General features: G+C 39.6%; 1 protein-coding gene across 1 annotated transcript; it reads right to left on the bottom strand.

The window, feature by feature from the left end:
* Positions 1-3,739: 3,739 nt before the first annotated feature.
* LOC112261633 (26S proteasome regulatory subunit 10B) lies at positions 3,740-15,118 on the bottom strand. The gene is made up of 13 exons (XM_024437113.2): positions 14,976-15,118; positions 14,538-14,617; positions 14,410-14,449; positions 14,192-14,244; positions 14,007-14,074; positions 13,651-13,765; positions 12,896-12,983; positions 12,591-12,776; positions 12,434-12,495; positions 10,586-10,706; positions 10,314-10,394; positions 10,133-10,204; positions 3,740-4,854 (listed from the first exon to the last, which is right to left on the bottom strand). Exons 1-13 carry the CDS (start codon positions 15,058-15,060, stop codon positions 4,736-4,738), a joined length of 1,170 nt encoding a protein of 389 aa, XP_024292881.1. The 5' UTR covers positions 15,061-15,118; the 3' UTR covers positions 3,740-4,735.
* Positions 15,119-15,874: the final 756 nt, after the last annotated feature.

Genomic DNA, 15,874 nt, shown 5'->3' with positions numbered 1-15,874 from the left:
TCCACAGACAAACGGGTTCTACCTGAAACTAAAAATGGTTTTACATGGAACCAAAAAGGGATCTCATATGGGGACACCTGAAGAACCCTTTATTTCCCTAAAGAGTGTATTACAGGGTGCCACTACTTTGTTCAGTTGGTGGCAACAGCCCGTGATTTAGTCAGACCCAAATCATAAATCTTCATCTTATAAAGTAATTAATTCTTTATTAAGAAGTATAATAAAGACTACTGAGGTATTAAATAATTAAGTTATCTAACACGTCCAGGCAGGAATGCCTGATTGAAGATAGTATTTTGATGTGCAACCTAATCCAGTGATTGTTATGAATTTTGGGTTGACAATTAGACTAGTTGTTATATTCTACTGTCCAAATAGGACTCCAGATTTTTTTTGTTCAATACAGAGGAATTACATACATCTTTATGTGCACCAACTAATAACAAACTAATTGATTTGGGGAAAATGGAAACTCAAAACACATTAACTAGATTGCTAACTCTAAATATAATACCCACTGCTAGTAGTCATGCATTCATACAACAGTAAATGTAATGTCCTAAAATAACAGCCTACTACACGAGACCAAAAGGCATATGCTCTCGCAATGGCCGGTACACATTTCACACACACCACTCCATATCTCATAGCCATATCAAATATCTTGGCTGTAAAATAGTTGCTATTCAGCTGAATATTGAGAGTTGGGAAATACATATTATACCTACAGAAGGCTGAGACCCTCCTCTCTTTGACAAGGACAAGGGGACGAAGCTTCCAAAGCAGTGTTTTTCCCACAATTGCATTTTGAAACGTTATACTATCAGAACAATTCTTTCTCTCAAACACATGGGGGAGGAGGAGGGTGGCTCGCTCATCACAAAAAATAATAATAATATTTGTCCAGCCCATCTGGCATTTGCCAGAATTGGCAGATGGCCAATCCACGATTGCGTTCCATCCATGCTGGGTTTTGCAGGTGTGAAGTCATTACTTCCATCTGTTTTTATCGACACAAGATAGTTAAATGGAAAGACACCATAGCAGGCAATTGTCACATCTATTTTCTATGCAAACTTTCAAAATGTTAACAGCAATAAAATCACTGGACAAGTAAATGGAAACATAGCTATTGCTAGTCGCTATGTTGATATGACTTGGATCTAATATTTTTTATTGAGCGGATGGTCAGGGGGTCGGGACTTAATTACAAATCATTTGTAGACTGCAAATTGACCGCAAGAAGCTCAGATATATTTGACTAGAACATCATTTCAAACCTTGCTTACATTTGTATACGGTCACATATATCGCTCTATTATGAATGGGAATACTTTGCAAAAGATTTCCAAAATTAAAATCACTTGGAGCTGATTTGCTAGTTTTTTTCTTATTCTTTGCTCAGAAAATTTGGGAGCGGGCCACTAGCTCCAAAATTAAACCCAAATAAACAAAAAAGTCACACCAGTCTCTGCTTATTTATCCTTTACGTAATGATTTATATTATGAAACTCAGGTCAGAATATCCAGTGTCAATTCACTAACATGTCCAAAGAAATATACAGTACATTTGATTTTCAAATATTGTAATTATATTTGCATAATAGGAGGGGATGATGATTGCAGAGTAAGAGTAAGCTATAAGGTTCTTTTTCTGAATACATTGAGATACAAATGTGACTGGTTAAGATCAAGAATCCACAACAATACTGAAAATGTAAAGGTCACATCTAAAGTAGCCCTATAGAATATTTACAAGGCTATATAAAAGGTTAAAGCTGGAGCTTCCTAGTGTCATATACAGGATGCTGTCTCAAGCTCTGGGACACAGCAACCATTTGGCAGACGAGGTCTATAACGGATTTTATTACAACTTCACTGTCCTCTGCTGAACAGAATACAAATGACCTGGCTTCAAACTAGTATTCTAGCATCACCTTGTGGCAATACTTCTACTAGATTTTAGACCTTTATACACCACGTAATGCCTTTTCCACATTTTGTTGTGTTACAGCCTGAATGTAACTCACTGGCCTACACACAATAACCCATAATGTCAAAGTGAAATTATATTTTTCAAAATGTTTACAAATTCATTCAGAATGAAAGGCTGAAATGTCTTGAGTCAAGTGTACAACACCTTTCTTATGGCAAGCCTAAATAAATTCAGGAATAAAAATGTGCTTAAAACAGGTCACATAATAAGTTGCATGTACTCACTCTGTGTGCAATAGGGTTTAACATGATTTTTAAATGACTACCCCATCTCTGTACCCCACACATACAATTATCTGTAAGGTCCCTAAGTCGAGCACTGAATTTCAAACACCGATTCAACCACAAAGACCAGGGAGGTTTTCCAATGCCTCGCAAAGGGCACCTATTGGTAGGTGTGTAAAAAATACATTTTAAAAAAGCAGATATTGAATATCTCTTTGAGTATGGTTAAGTAATTAATTACACTGGATGGTGTATAAATGCACCCAGTCACTACAAAGATGCAGGCGTCCTTCCTAACTCAGTCGTTGGAGAGGAAGGAAAGGATTTAACCATGAGGCCAATGGTGGCTTTAATACAGTTACAAAGTTTAACGGCTGTGATAGAAAATGGCAGATGGATCAGCAAATTGTAGTTACTCCACAATACTAATCTAACTGACAGAGTGAAAAAAAAGAAGCCTGTACAGGATTTTGTTTTTTTTATATTCCAAAACATGCATCCTGTTTGCAACAAGGGGGCACTAAAGGAACACATTACTGAATACCATTCTCCATATTTTCAAGCATAGTAGTGGTGGCTGCATCATGTTATGGGTATGCTTGTAAACGTTAAGGACTGGTAAGTTTTTCAGGATAAAAAAGAAACGTAACGGAGCCAAGCACAAGGAAAATCGTAGAGGGAAACCTGTTTCAGCGCTTTCCAACAGACACTTGAGAGATTAATTCACCTTTCAGCAGGACAATAACCTAAAACACAAGGCCAAATCTACACTGGAGTTGCTTCCCAAGAAGACAGTGAATGTTCCTGAGTGGCCGAGTTACAGTTTTGACTTAAATCTACATGAAACTCTATGGCAAGACCTGAAAATGGTTGTCTAGCAATGATCAACAACCAATTTGACAGAGCTTGAAGAATTTCGAAAATAATAAAAAGGGCAAATGTTGCACAATCCAGGTGTGCAAAGCTCTTAGAGACTCACAGCTGTAATCAATGCAAAAGGTGCTTCTACAAAGTATTTACTCAGGGGTGTGGATAGTTACTTAAATGAGATACTTGTGCATTTCATTTTCAATAAATTACCAAACATTTCCAAAAACATGTTTTCACCTTGTCATTATGGGGTATTGCATGTAGATTGGTGGGAAAAAAACATTTAATCCATTTTGAATTCAGGCTGTAACACAAAATGTGGAATAAGTGAAGGGGTATGAATACTATCTGAAGGCACCATACTTTTACTCATACTCAGAATGTTACTTGGTGATATGGTGCAGCTAGTGATAAACAACATTTAGAGACAGAAGACAATTTACATACATCCAAAAGTAATTTGAACAGTAAACACACAAGCTGCGACCAAACACTGTGGCTGCCTCACCGGGTGCAAAACAGCTCTTTATGGCGTTCCCACATTCGATTATGTTTTCCATAACTTAAAAGAAGTTGATTGAAAGCATGTTGGAGCTATTATTTTTCCATCATGCGGCACCTTCTTGGGATCAAGAAATAGGACAGCATATATATTGATTGGGTGCCATTTTTATTGCAGCAGTAGTTTTAGAGGGGAATCTTTTCTGAAATTCAAGATCAAAGACAGAAGGAACATTTTTGTGCTTGCCAGTGAAGACATTTACAGTCAACGACAAGGCACGTTAACCTGTAGTCATATGATTCATTTTAAAGCAGCAAACGGCAATTGAAACAATAACAAAGCCTGTCTCGTAGCTATTTCTGTAAAAAAAAGCTGAGGGATGGGGCTGCAGAAATGTAACTGCTCAAATTCAAAGACAAAGCTATGGATGCAAGGACTGACCTGCCATGATATCAAAATTAGGCTATATAATGTTTGTTTACATTTACTTTGTTTACAAACATGAGTAAAACAAGCTTATATTTTGGGTTCTGATGGGGTACGACAGTTGAACTAAGGTCATGAGGCATTTATAAGTTATACTCTTCAAGAATCAATGGGTTCATATAATTGATTTCTAAGTCTAAAAATGTTTGTGGCAACTGCAATTTAAGTCAGTAATTTCCATTTTGTCTTCTCCACCATTTAGTGGAGTTATGACGAAAACTTTAATATGGCACAACGTCAGCCATAAATCTCAACCATTTCTTGAATCAGACTAGTGAAACTGCCAAATGCAAAAATGAAAAGTACATGACATCTGTGGTTTTGAGTCTGAATTCCAAAAATCCATAAGGATATTTTACACTGACTGGTGTATTGCTCAGTAACCTCTGAATGGGCATTAAGATAATCATATGATTGGATATAAGATGGTTGACAGCTTATTTAAATATGTATTCTTATGCAAACTACGGAAATAAAAACCAAACCATATTTTTCACCACACAAGTCTGTACGAGCTAAACATTTAAAATGATGTCTTTGAAATATACATTTGGAATACAGTAAAACCACAAATATGTTTGCTTTTGTCGTCTGTTCCTTTACTCTTTCCAGACTCAAATGACCATATATTTCCTGATAGTACCACCAACCAACCTATCATAAAGGCTTGTAGTCCAGCTTGGATTCCAGTTTCTTAGAATCTGCAACCTTGCGAACGGCCTTCATGAAATCTTCCTGGGTCACATACTCATGGTCAGCACGGATTGCAAACATACCTGGGAAACACACATAGTAGGGTTCATACAGACTGTGGCAAGTCAAACTCAAGGACTTTCAAGTACTTCTTGGAGCACTAATAAAGTTGAAGTCGGAAGTTTACATACACTTAGGTTGGAGTCATTAAAACTCGCATTTCAACCACTCCACAAATTTCTTGTTAACAAACTAGTTTTGGCAAGTCGGTAAGGACATCTACTTTGTGCATGACACAAGTAATTTTTACAACAGTTGTTTACAGACAGATTATTTCACTGTATCACAATTACAGTGGGTCAGAAGTTTACATACACTAAGTTGACTGTGCCTTTAAACAGCTTGGAAAAAATTCCAGAAAATTATGTCATGGCTTTAGAAGCTTCTGATAGGCTAATTGACATCATGAGTCAATTGGAGCTGTACCTGTATTTCAAGGCCTACCTTCAAACTGGCTGCCTTTTTGCTTGACATCATGGGAAAATCAAAAGAAATCAGCCAAGACCTCAGGAAAAGAAATTGTAAACCTCCACAAGTCATCCTTCATTCCAAATGCCTGAAGGTACAACCTTCATCTGTACAAACAATAGTACGCAAGTATAAACACCATGGGACCACGCAGCCGTCATACCGCTCAGGAAGGAGACACGTTCTATCTCCTAGAGATGAACGTATTTTAGTGTGAAAAGTGCAAATCAATCCCAGAACAGCAGCAAAGGACCTTGTGAAGATGCTGGAAGAAACAGTTACAAAAGTATCTACATCCACAGTAAAACGAGTCCTATATCGACATAACCTGAAAGGCCGCTCAGCAAAGAAGAAGCCACTGCTTCAAACCCGCCATAAAAAAGCCAGACTACGGTTTGCAACTGCACATGGGGACAAAGATTGTACTTTTGGAGAAATGTCCTCTGGTCTGATGAAACAAAAATAGAACTGTTTGGCCATAATGACCATGTTGTTTGGAGGAAAAAGGGGGAGGCTTGCAAGCCTAAGAACACCATCCCAACCGTGAAGCACGGGGGTGGCAGCATCATGTTGTGGGGATGCTTTGCTGCAGGAGGGACTGGTGCACTTCACAAAATAGATGGCATCATGGGGAAAGAAAATTATGTGGATATATTGAGAGCAACATCTCAAGACATCAATTAGGAAGTTAAAGCTTGGTCGTAAATGGGTCTTCCAAATGGACAATGACCCCAAGCATACTTCCAAAGTTGTGACAAAATGGCTTAAGGACAACAAAGTCAAGGTATTAGTGGCCATCACAAAGCCCTGACCTCAAACCCATAGAAAATCTGTGGGCAGAACTGAAAAAGCGTGTGCGAGCGAGGAGGCCTAGAAACCTGACTCAAGTTACACCAGCTCTGTCAGGAGGAATGGGCCAAAATTCACCCAATTTATTGTGGGAAGCTTGTGGAAGGCTACCTGAAGCGTTTGACCAAAGTTAAACAATTTTAAGACAATGCTACCAAATACTAATTGAGTGTATGTAAACTTCTGACCCACTGGGAATGTGGGAAGAAATAAAAACTAAATAAATCCTTCTTTCTACTATTATTCTGACATTTCACATTCTTAAAATAAAGTGGTGATCCTAACTGACCTAAAACAGGGAATTTTTACTTGGATTAAATGTCAGGAATTGTGGAAAAACTGAGTATAAATGTACTTGGCTAAGGTGTATGTGAACATCCGACTTCAACTGTATATATTTGTAATAGGTCATATTATGAAATTGTTTCTAGTCGCCAACAGATGGCAGTATATCGCCAGAACCTCATGAAAAAATAAATAAATATCTAACTTACTATTCATTACTACCTTAAGTTCTACTCAATAATACGTGTTTCACTACATACACAAGTGGTAAGTCAGGACTGATGATGTTGACTGATTTCCTCATATGAACTGTAACTCAGTCAAATCTTTGAAATTGTTGCATTTATATTTTTGTTCAGTGTACATAATATATTGTCTTTATATTTAAAATTGTCTTTATAATTCACAAAATGTTAGGTTCCATAGGCTGTCCCAACACAGACATGAAAATGAATTCTGACAGTGTAAAAGAGCCTTAGTTGACTCTAAAATGTTGTATTCTATACGCATTTGAAGAGAAAGAAGTTATGAATGTGTTTGTTAAGATTAAAGATTCTCAGGACCCTATTTACATTTTAGGGGACCCCACATGGGTCACGGAACCCCTAGTTTGGGAACCACTGTACTACTAACACCTCAATCACACCTACAGCGAATTGTGCAATTGGTATGCAGAATCACCTGGATGTGTGTGCAACAGAAGTTCAACATTCACCTTCTGCTACCATTTCTGTCAAGCCGTTTATGCATAACTTAGATAAATCCAAGGTATGCACCACACAGAACGTACTGCAAGTCAAACGCAGCGTTCCATTGGAAATTAATGTACAGTACTTCTGGTGTACCAAAATGCATTCACGCTGTCGGTGTGATCAAGGCGTAACCTCTCTCCCTGCTCGCGTCAATGCTTCCTCTCTCTGTGCATCTCCTTTACCTCCTTCATTACATCCTGACACACCACACTGTCTGTCTCACTACTCTCAATAAAGAAAAGGAATTTTGTTATGATAACTTATTTCAGTCAACTGCTCATGCTGCGGTCAGGCTCCGTTCAACATTAGCTTCTAACTTCATCCGTCCAGCCAGGTAGTTATAGTTAGCTGCCTGGCTAATAGCCGGAGCCCTTGAGCTACCTAGCTAGACATCGGACTGAAATATCAGTGACAATTTACCAGTTGTACACTCATTCGCTGAGAGTCAGGGGTTGGTTTGTTTGGAGGATGTCTGTTGAAGTCAAGTGTTGTTAAAATAAGTCTCACTGTCAGTGACATCTCTCTGCTACTTGCCACTGTAGGTCTGGGCTGAGCTAGTTCGTTTCACCTCTCGGCCTATGTCGTGGGCGGAGTTTTCCGCTGGACAGAGTGGTGAATGAATGCGCTGCTAACAAGGCAAATCCGGGGTAGCAGACGAACATAACAAGCATACATTAATAATTTATGATTCCCCTCGTTCGCAGAGGTAGGCACGATTAGAACTCAGATCAAGAAGCCTTCAGAGCGGTGATCAACGCGCAATAAGTGTGTAAATGATAATTAACAAAAACGTGAGTAAACGCTATTTCCCAGATAAAGAAGGTATAAACGGCGTTCACCCTCCACCACATCCCTGGTTAGGTCTGGCAAAACCCATTTAGAAACATCAATATCCTGCAGGCAAGTTTGAATCTACATTTGCCTGGCTATCGATGTGACATTTGGCAGCGCCGAATCAGTCAGTTCTGTACCTGCTTGGCTGAGTGGCAGTGTAGGTGGAATGAGCAAGCTTGCCTGGCATCCAGAGTGCGAAACACGTGAGGAAATAAAACTCGGTAGTCTGCCTGGAAATGAATTCGGAAGACCCATACAGTGCCTTGCGAAAGTATTCGGCCCCCTTGAACTTTGCGACCTTTTGCCACATTTCAGGCTTCAAACATAAAGATATAAAACTGTATTTTTTTGTGAAGAATCAACAACAAGTGGGACACAATCATGAAGTGGAACGACATTTATTGGATATTTCAAACTTTTTTAACAAATCAAAAACTGAAAAATTGGGCGTGCAAAATTATTCAGCCCCTTTACTTTCAGTGCAGCAAACTCTCTCCAGAAGTTCAGTGAGGATCTCTGAATGATCCAATGTTGACCTAAATGACTAATGATGATAAATACAATCCACCTGTTAATCAAATGCACCTGCACTGTGATAGTCTCAGAGGTCCGTTAAAAGCGCAGAGAGCATCATGAAGAACAAGGAACACACCAGGCAGGTCCGAGATACTGTTGTGAAGAAGTTTAAAGCCGGATTTGGATACAAAAAGATTTCCCAAGCTTTAAACATCCCAAGGAGCACTGTGCAAGCGATAATATTGAAATGGAAGGAGTATCAGACCACTGCAAATCTACCAAGACCTGGCCGTCCCTCTAAACTTTCAGCTCATACAAGGAGAAGACTGATCAGAGATGCAGCCAAGAGGCCCATGATCACTCTGGATGAACTGCAGAGATCTACAGCTGAGGTGGGAGACTCTGTCCATAGGACAACAATCAGTCGTATATTGCACAAATCTGGCCTTTATGGAAGAGTGGCAAGAAGAAAGCCATTTCTTAAAGATATCCATAAAAAGTGTTGTTTAAAGTTTGCCACAAGCCACCTGGGAGACACACCAAACATGTGGAAGAAGGTGCTCTGGTCAGATGAAACCAAAATTGAACTTTTTGGCAACAATGCAAAACGTTATGTTTGGTGTAAAAGCAACACAGCTCATCACCCTGAACACACCATCCCCACTGTCAAACATGGTGGTGGCAGCATCATGGTTTGGGCCTGCTTTTCTTCAGCAGGGACAGGGAAGATGGTTAAAATTGATGGGAAGATGGATGGAGCCAAATACAGGACCATTCTGGAAGAAAACCTGATGGAGTCTGCAAAAGACCTGAGACTGGGACGGAGATTTGTCTTCCAACAAGACAATGATCCAAAACATAAAGCAAAATCTACAATGGAATGGTTCAAAAATAAACATATCCAGGTGTTAGAATGGCCAAGTCAAAGTCCAGACCTGAATCCAATCGAGAATCTGTGGAAAGAACTGAAAACTTCTGTTCACAAATGCTCTCCATCCAACCTCACTGAGCTCGAGCTGTTTTGCAAGGAGGAATGGGAAACAATTTCAGTCTCTCGATGTGCAAAACTGATAGAGACATACCCCAAGCGACTTACAGCTGTAATCGCAGCAAAAGGTGGCGCTACAAAGTATTAACTTAAGGGGGCTGAATAATTTTGCACGCCCAATTTTTCCGTTTTTGATTTGTTAAAAAAGTTTGAAATATCCAATAAATGTCGTTCCACTTCATGATTGTGTCCCACTTGTTGTTGATTCTTCACACAAAAATACAGTTTTATATCTTTATGTTTGAAGCCTGAAATGTGGCAAAAGGTCGCAAAGTTCAAGGGGGCCGAATACTTTCGCAAGGCGCTGTACATTTTTCAAATATTTTTCATATTAACATATTTGAAAGTTCCCTGTTCTCATTTTAATTCAAGTACTCTTCAAGGAACAACTTGAGAAAATGACAGATTTTCAAGGTATTCTAGTACTTGAATTTCAGAGTGCCAAATTCAAGTACTTTAAGCACCTTGTGCAAACCCTAATATAGGGACAGACTGAGTGAATGGCTTGTTTTTAACATGTAGAATATACAGTTATAGAGTTTTACTAACCTGCTTCAGTGCACACGTTCCTTAAATCAGCTCCATTAAATCCATCAGACAACTTCACAATGGCCTCGTAATCTGTGAAGAAATTCAAGTTACAGCCCACCATGAAATTCACAACATGCAACTTAATTTCATCACAAAAATATGTCACATCCACAGCACACTATCCAGTCCCTAAATTCACCCATCTCTCCATGCTTAGTGATTGGTCCAGAGTGTATCTTCAGAATGTCCATCCGAGCCTGCTCATTGGGCAGTTCGATATCTGTAAAGACAAAGCCAGAAGTTAAGATTTCTGCAGTTCCTTGTCATTTACCAAGTCCTAGTTATTTTTCAGCCACTTTCCCTGGCCCTTTGGGGAAGTGACTAGGTGCTGAAATGGAACCAGGACCAAAGATTTTTTGCAACATGATTATCTCAAACCAGGATAGTTAAAAGTCTCGAGAGGAAACATACGGATCTTGCGGTCCAGTCTCCCTGGCCTTAGAAGGGCAGGGTCCAGCGTGTCTGGACGGTTGGTGGCCATGATCATCTTCACTCTGTGCAGGGTGTCAAAGCCATCCATTTGATTCAGCAGCTAGACAGGACAGACAAAAAAGTTGGCATCTTCAGTCGTAATTGGCTGATAAAACCAAGTGTTTACAGGTTTAGCCTTTAACACTTTGAGGCTCAATAATATGAGTAGTACCACAGAGTTTCTAACCCAGAAGCCCAACACTTCCGGGAACAATTGCAAAGCAGAAGTCAATGAGAGAAGAGAAAATGTCTTCCTTAGTTCTAAAAAAAATTCTCAATCTAAAAAGGCACAACCTATAGTACCTTCTCAAGGTGCCTCTACACCACAATTTCAATGATAGAGTTGAACCGCTAGGAGCAAAAAGACTAGATTTACTAGTACTAAAATATTACCTTTGCAACAAACTGTGAAAATGAAAACTAGAATTCACTAGTTTCACTTTAACTAAGACATCTGGTCTTTGATGAAAAACATGTTTTTTTTTCATGAAAGTTACTCTATGTAGCTGAATATGTTTTTACTCCAACCTTGTGAAAGTGACAAACTGACACATTTTCATTTTAGTCAAAAACAACTTTACATCGAAGGAGTGCCTTTGATTTGACGGCCTCCACATGCGCAGTTCGGCGAGAGGCGACCGTTAGATCCGATTATGTGTTTCTGCGCATGAACTTAGCTAGCCAACGTTGCCATGACATTGCCTACAAGTGTGATCTGGGATTTCTATCAGGGAAGCAGTTTCTACATACACTACCGTTCAAAAGTATGGGGTCACTTAGAAATGTCCTCGTTTCTGAAAGAAAAGCACGTTTTTTTTGTCCATTAAATAACATCAAATTGATCAGCAATACAGTGTAGACAATGTTAATGTTGTAAATGACCATTGTAGCTAGAGACGGCTGATTTTTAATGGAATATCTACATAGGCGTACAGAGGCCCATTATCAGCAACCATCACTCCTGTGTTCCAATGGCACGTTGTGTTGGCTAATTCAAGTTCATAATTTTAAAAGGCTAATTGATCATTAGAAAACCCTTTTGCAATCAAGTTAGCACAGCTGAAAACTGTTGGTCTGATTAAAGAAGCAATAAAACTGGCCTCCTTTAGACTAATTGAGTATCTGGAGCATCAGCATTTGTGGGTTCGATTACAGGCTCAAATGGCTACAAACAAAGAACTTTCTTCTGAAACTCGTCAGTCTATTCTTGTTCTGAGAAATGAAGGCTATTGCATGCGAGAAATTGCCAAGAAACTGAAGATCTCGTACAACGCTCTGTACTACTCACTTCACAGTACAGCGCAAACTGGCCCTAACCAGAATATAAAGAGGAGTGGGAGGCCCCGGTGCACAACTGAGCAAGAGGACAAGTACATTAGAGTGTCTAGTTTGAGAACCAGACACCTCACAAGTCCTCAACTGGCAGCTTCATTAAATAGTACCCGCAAAACACCAGTCTCAACGTCAACAGTTTACGACGCGTCTCCGGGATGCTGGCCTTCTAGGGCCTCCGTACGCCTATGTAGATATTTTATAAAAATATATTTATTTTTTTGCCATTTCCAGCTACAATTGTCTTTTACAACAACATTAACAATGTCTACACTGTATTTCTGATCAATTTGATGTTCTTTTAATGGACTTTTTTTGTGTGTTTTTCTTTCAAAAACAAGGACATTTCTAAGTGATGCCAAACTTTTGAATGGTAGTGTATCTTCATACTAAACCATCTTTGGTAGTACTTTGTATGCAGTTAAGCTTATAGTTGCTCTCTGTTGAGAGACTCACCTCCATCAGTGTCCTCTGGATTTCTCTGTCTGCAGACGTCCCCTCAGAGAAACGACGACCACCTGTTAAACAGACAAAGACTTGTGTGTGTGTGTCTGGAACTCTATTGTTCAGTTAGTTTGTTGATTTCTATAGTCTGTAGCTCTAGTTCATGTACCTATGGCATCGATCTCATCCATGAAGATGATGCAGGGCTGGTGGTCTCTGGCGTAGTTGAACATCTCTCGGATAAGCCTAGCGCTCTCACCAATGTACTTGTCCACTATGGAGCTGGACACCACCTTTAGAAAATTGCAGTCAAGCTGGCTAGCGACTGCTCTGGCCAAAAGTGTTTTTCCAGTTCCTGAAAAGCATGAAAAGAAAATACAGTAAATTATAAGGCACATAATACTGGCTTCTGGAAAGCAACCCTCAGGCTAGCATGTAGTGCTATCAGAGAACCAGGCCAGTTGATCTCCTCACCTGGGGGTCCGTAGAGCAGGCAGCCTTTAGGGGGGATGATGCCCACCCTCAGGAAGAGCTCAGGGTTGGTCAGAGGCAGCTCAATCACCTGAAACAACATTTTCAAATCAAATGTTATTTGTCAAAAACATGTTTTGCATATGTTATTGTGAGTGTAGCGAAATGCATCAACATCCATCCCTCTCACAATTGGACCATAAATATCTTCCGCACTCTCAATTTTATTTGCTCAACTCCTATATCCTCCCTCCTCTCTGGCCTCCATTTAAAATGAGAGGTGGCAAGTAGAGGGAATGTGGACAAAAATACACTTGTATAAAGTGAGACTCCTTCTCCAATTGTACGTCATCAGGCAAATTAAGTTTACAGGGTGGAATAAAGTGATTAAAAAAAAACATTTCGCTAGTTGTACAAAACATTTTATAGATAAAAGGATAAGTAGCATATCATTTTTAAAATGTTCGCATGCTTTTTTCTTTCGAGAAAACAATAGCTGATTAAAAAGGCAGTGTATCAGATTTCAAAACTCTTCCGCGAAGGACTCAGGTAGGATAAACTTGTGCTTCCTCGCCAAAAGGAGTCTATCAAGGAGGTGAGGACCATTTTCCTACTAACAAATTGACACTCTCCTCGACCACTTATCGGTTTCCGGGTCACGGAGGAGAAAGGGTGGACTTTTCCCAAATGAGAAAAAGCCCCCAGAAAAAGCTAACTCTGTCCTGTATAGATAAAGTGTGTGTCTGTGCCTCACTGACCTCTCTGAGCTCTCTGATCTGCTCAGCCAAGCCTCCGATCTCAGAGTAGGAGACGCTGCCAGGGTCTTCATGAGACATATTGTACACAAGGGGGTCCACCTCTCTGGGAAGGTACCTGCATGGGGGAACAGCACAACGATATGTCATCACAGTGTGCCTTTGTTCTTACTGATTATATAGGTCATAGAGATGTCTTATAAGCAGAATATATATAATTTGTTTTTCTTAAAACGCTTTCAATAGGGAGACTGTTGCAGAAAGTCAGATGCAGGCTAACACAATACAATGGTGTTTTGCTTGGTAAACATATGAAATAATAAGAGGCATTATAGACTTGTGAAAGTATATCAACTCACCTCATGATAGTCAGAGTGGTCATATCCAATGCAACTCTAGTACCAGGTTTGAGCATAGCCTTGTCCAGCTGGGTGACAAAATATAAGGTTGGCACCTCAAGCATAATCAATATGAAATGGGAAGTGAAATACAAGTTGCAATGTTATTTGTAAATATTTTGTTGTGGCTATGGGTTTTCACCTACTTGCCGTCTGCATCCAACCACATATCGTGGGCCATTGGTTGCTTTGACAATAACTGAATAACACGAAAGGATAGAAGAAAACCCCACGTTACACACAATATAATAAATGCAAGCTAGTAGGAACATTTAAACTTTTTCAGCCATGTAGGCCTAGCGGTAGATTCAACAAAACAACATCATATGCAGCAAAGGGATTTTCATTCTAATATAGGACTTACATTTTTCCTCTGTAAGCTGCTTCAGGACCTCACCAACAATCTAGAGAGGAGTCAAGAGAGACCGTTGTAAATAAAAATAAAAACCTATATCAAGGCTTCTGATGACTTGTGATTAAACTTGCAGTCACCTGTCCAACACTTTGTAGAGCTTTCAGATCATTTTCTGATTTTTCATACTGTTTTGTCTGTTCTCTCAGTTGTTCACGCACTGAAAAGACAAACAAAAACAAATACAATGATTGACATAATGTGTACCATCACATAGGCTGTCATCATCATCATCATCTGGTCGAACACTAGCTAGTTAGCTAGCTAACTAATGTTATCAAACTAGCTTGCTCGTTCGGGTGCGTCCTAAACATTGTGCATAAATAAAAGGTACATGAACAGTTACACACTAGATAGTTTAGTATAAATAACCTGGTGTTGAACTCATTTTCAAGGCTACAATAGCTATGTTGGTCTAGCTAGCTAGGTAACTGGAGAGGGTTACATTATGATGACAAAGCTACATGGACAGTTGTTGTGGCTGCTAAAGCCTGGCTATTAACAGAAACGACACATACATTCTTTCAAGCGTCCATCAATTTCTTTGTGCTCGAGCAATTTCTTTCTGTAATCTTGAAGACCCCTGTCTCTGGGATCCGCCATGATGCCTTGAAAAAACCGGCTCTGCCACGCTGAATTGTGGGATTGAAAGTTGTGACATCAGAGGAAATGTTTTGCCATGTTTACAGTATGTTGTCAGAGGAACGTCGTAATTCATTTTAAGTGGATTTAATTGTGCATTGATTTACATTGAGAACATGTGACATTTTTTTGTGACGACATTAATTCAAAACAACATTTTAGTAGTATTTTGTGGAGCTTTTAGAAATGCATTCAATTTACCGTTTACCCCAAATACTAATTTCGCGTTCAAGTGCTAGTCGGAACTCAGGAACTCGGTCATGTCTGATTTGCTAACTGGTTGACCGCGGAACGTGTATAACTACTATAACCGTTTAGCTTTTCCGATGTTTTCGAGTTTCCTAGTATTTAAAGTTACAAAAGCAATGTACCATGCCATAGAGGAATCATTTGAACACAATGGGCACAGTCTCAGGGGTCCTACATCAATCTGGGCTTGAGTCACAGAGGGCAGGGATGGTCAGTCAGTTGGGTGATGGAGTTGAACAGATAAGTTATTTGATACAGGGGGTTTACTAAAGGGTTGTGACAGTCAGGGTTTAAACTTTAGGTTGGAGAACTTGGTAAGACACCTTGGTTTTGGAGTGAACTAGGCCTATCAACCGCCCAAAACAATCGTCAAAGGGATAATTTGTTTGTTTTGTTTTACTTCTAAAATTCTAATACTTCTAACTGAGCTTGAACCTGTAGTTAACCGCAAACAATAGGATAAAACCAGAGTGGTTGGTTTCTCCCAGCGGAGTGGTGGCCACGGCGGCGCCCTCCACTGTTTGCT

Source organism: Oncorhynchus tshawytscha, linkage group LG11 (genome assembly GCF_018296145.1).
Source record: "Oncorhynchus tshawytscha isolate Ot180627B linkage group LG11, Otsh_v2.0, whole genome shotgun sequence".
Taxonomy (NCBI): Eukaryota; Metazoa; Chordata; class Actinopteri; order Salmoniformes; family Salmonidae; genus Oncorhynchus; species Oncorhynchus tshawytscha.
This window is presented reverse-complemented; position numbering and strand designations above follow the sequence as displayed.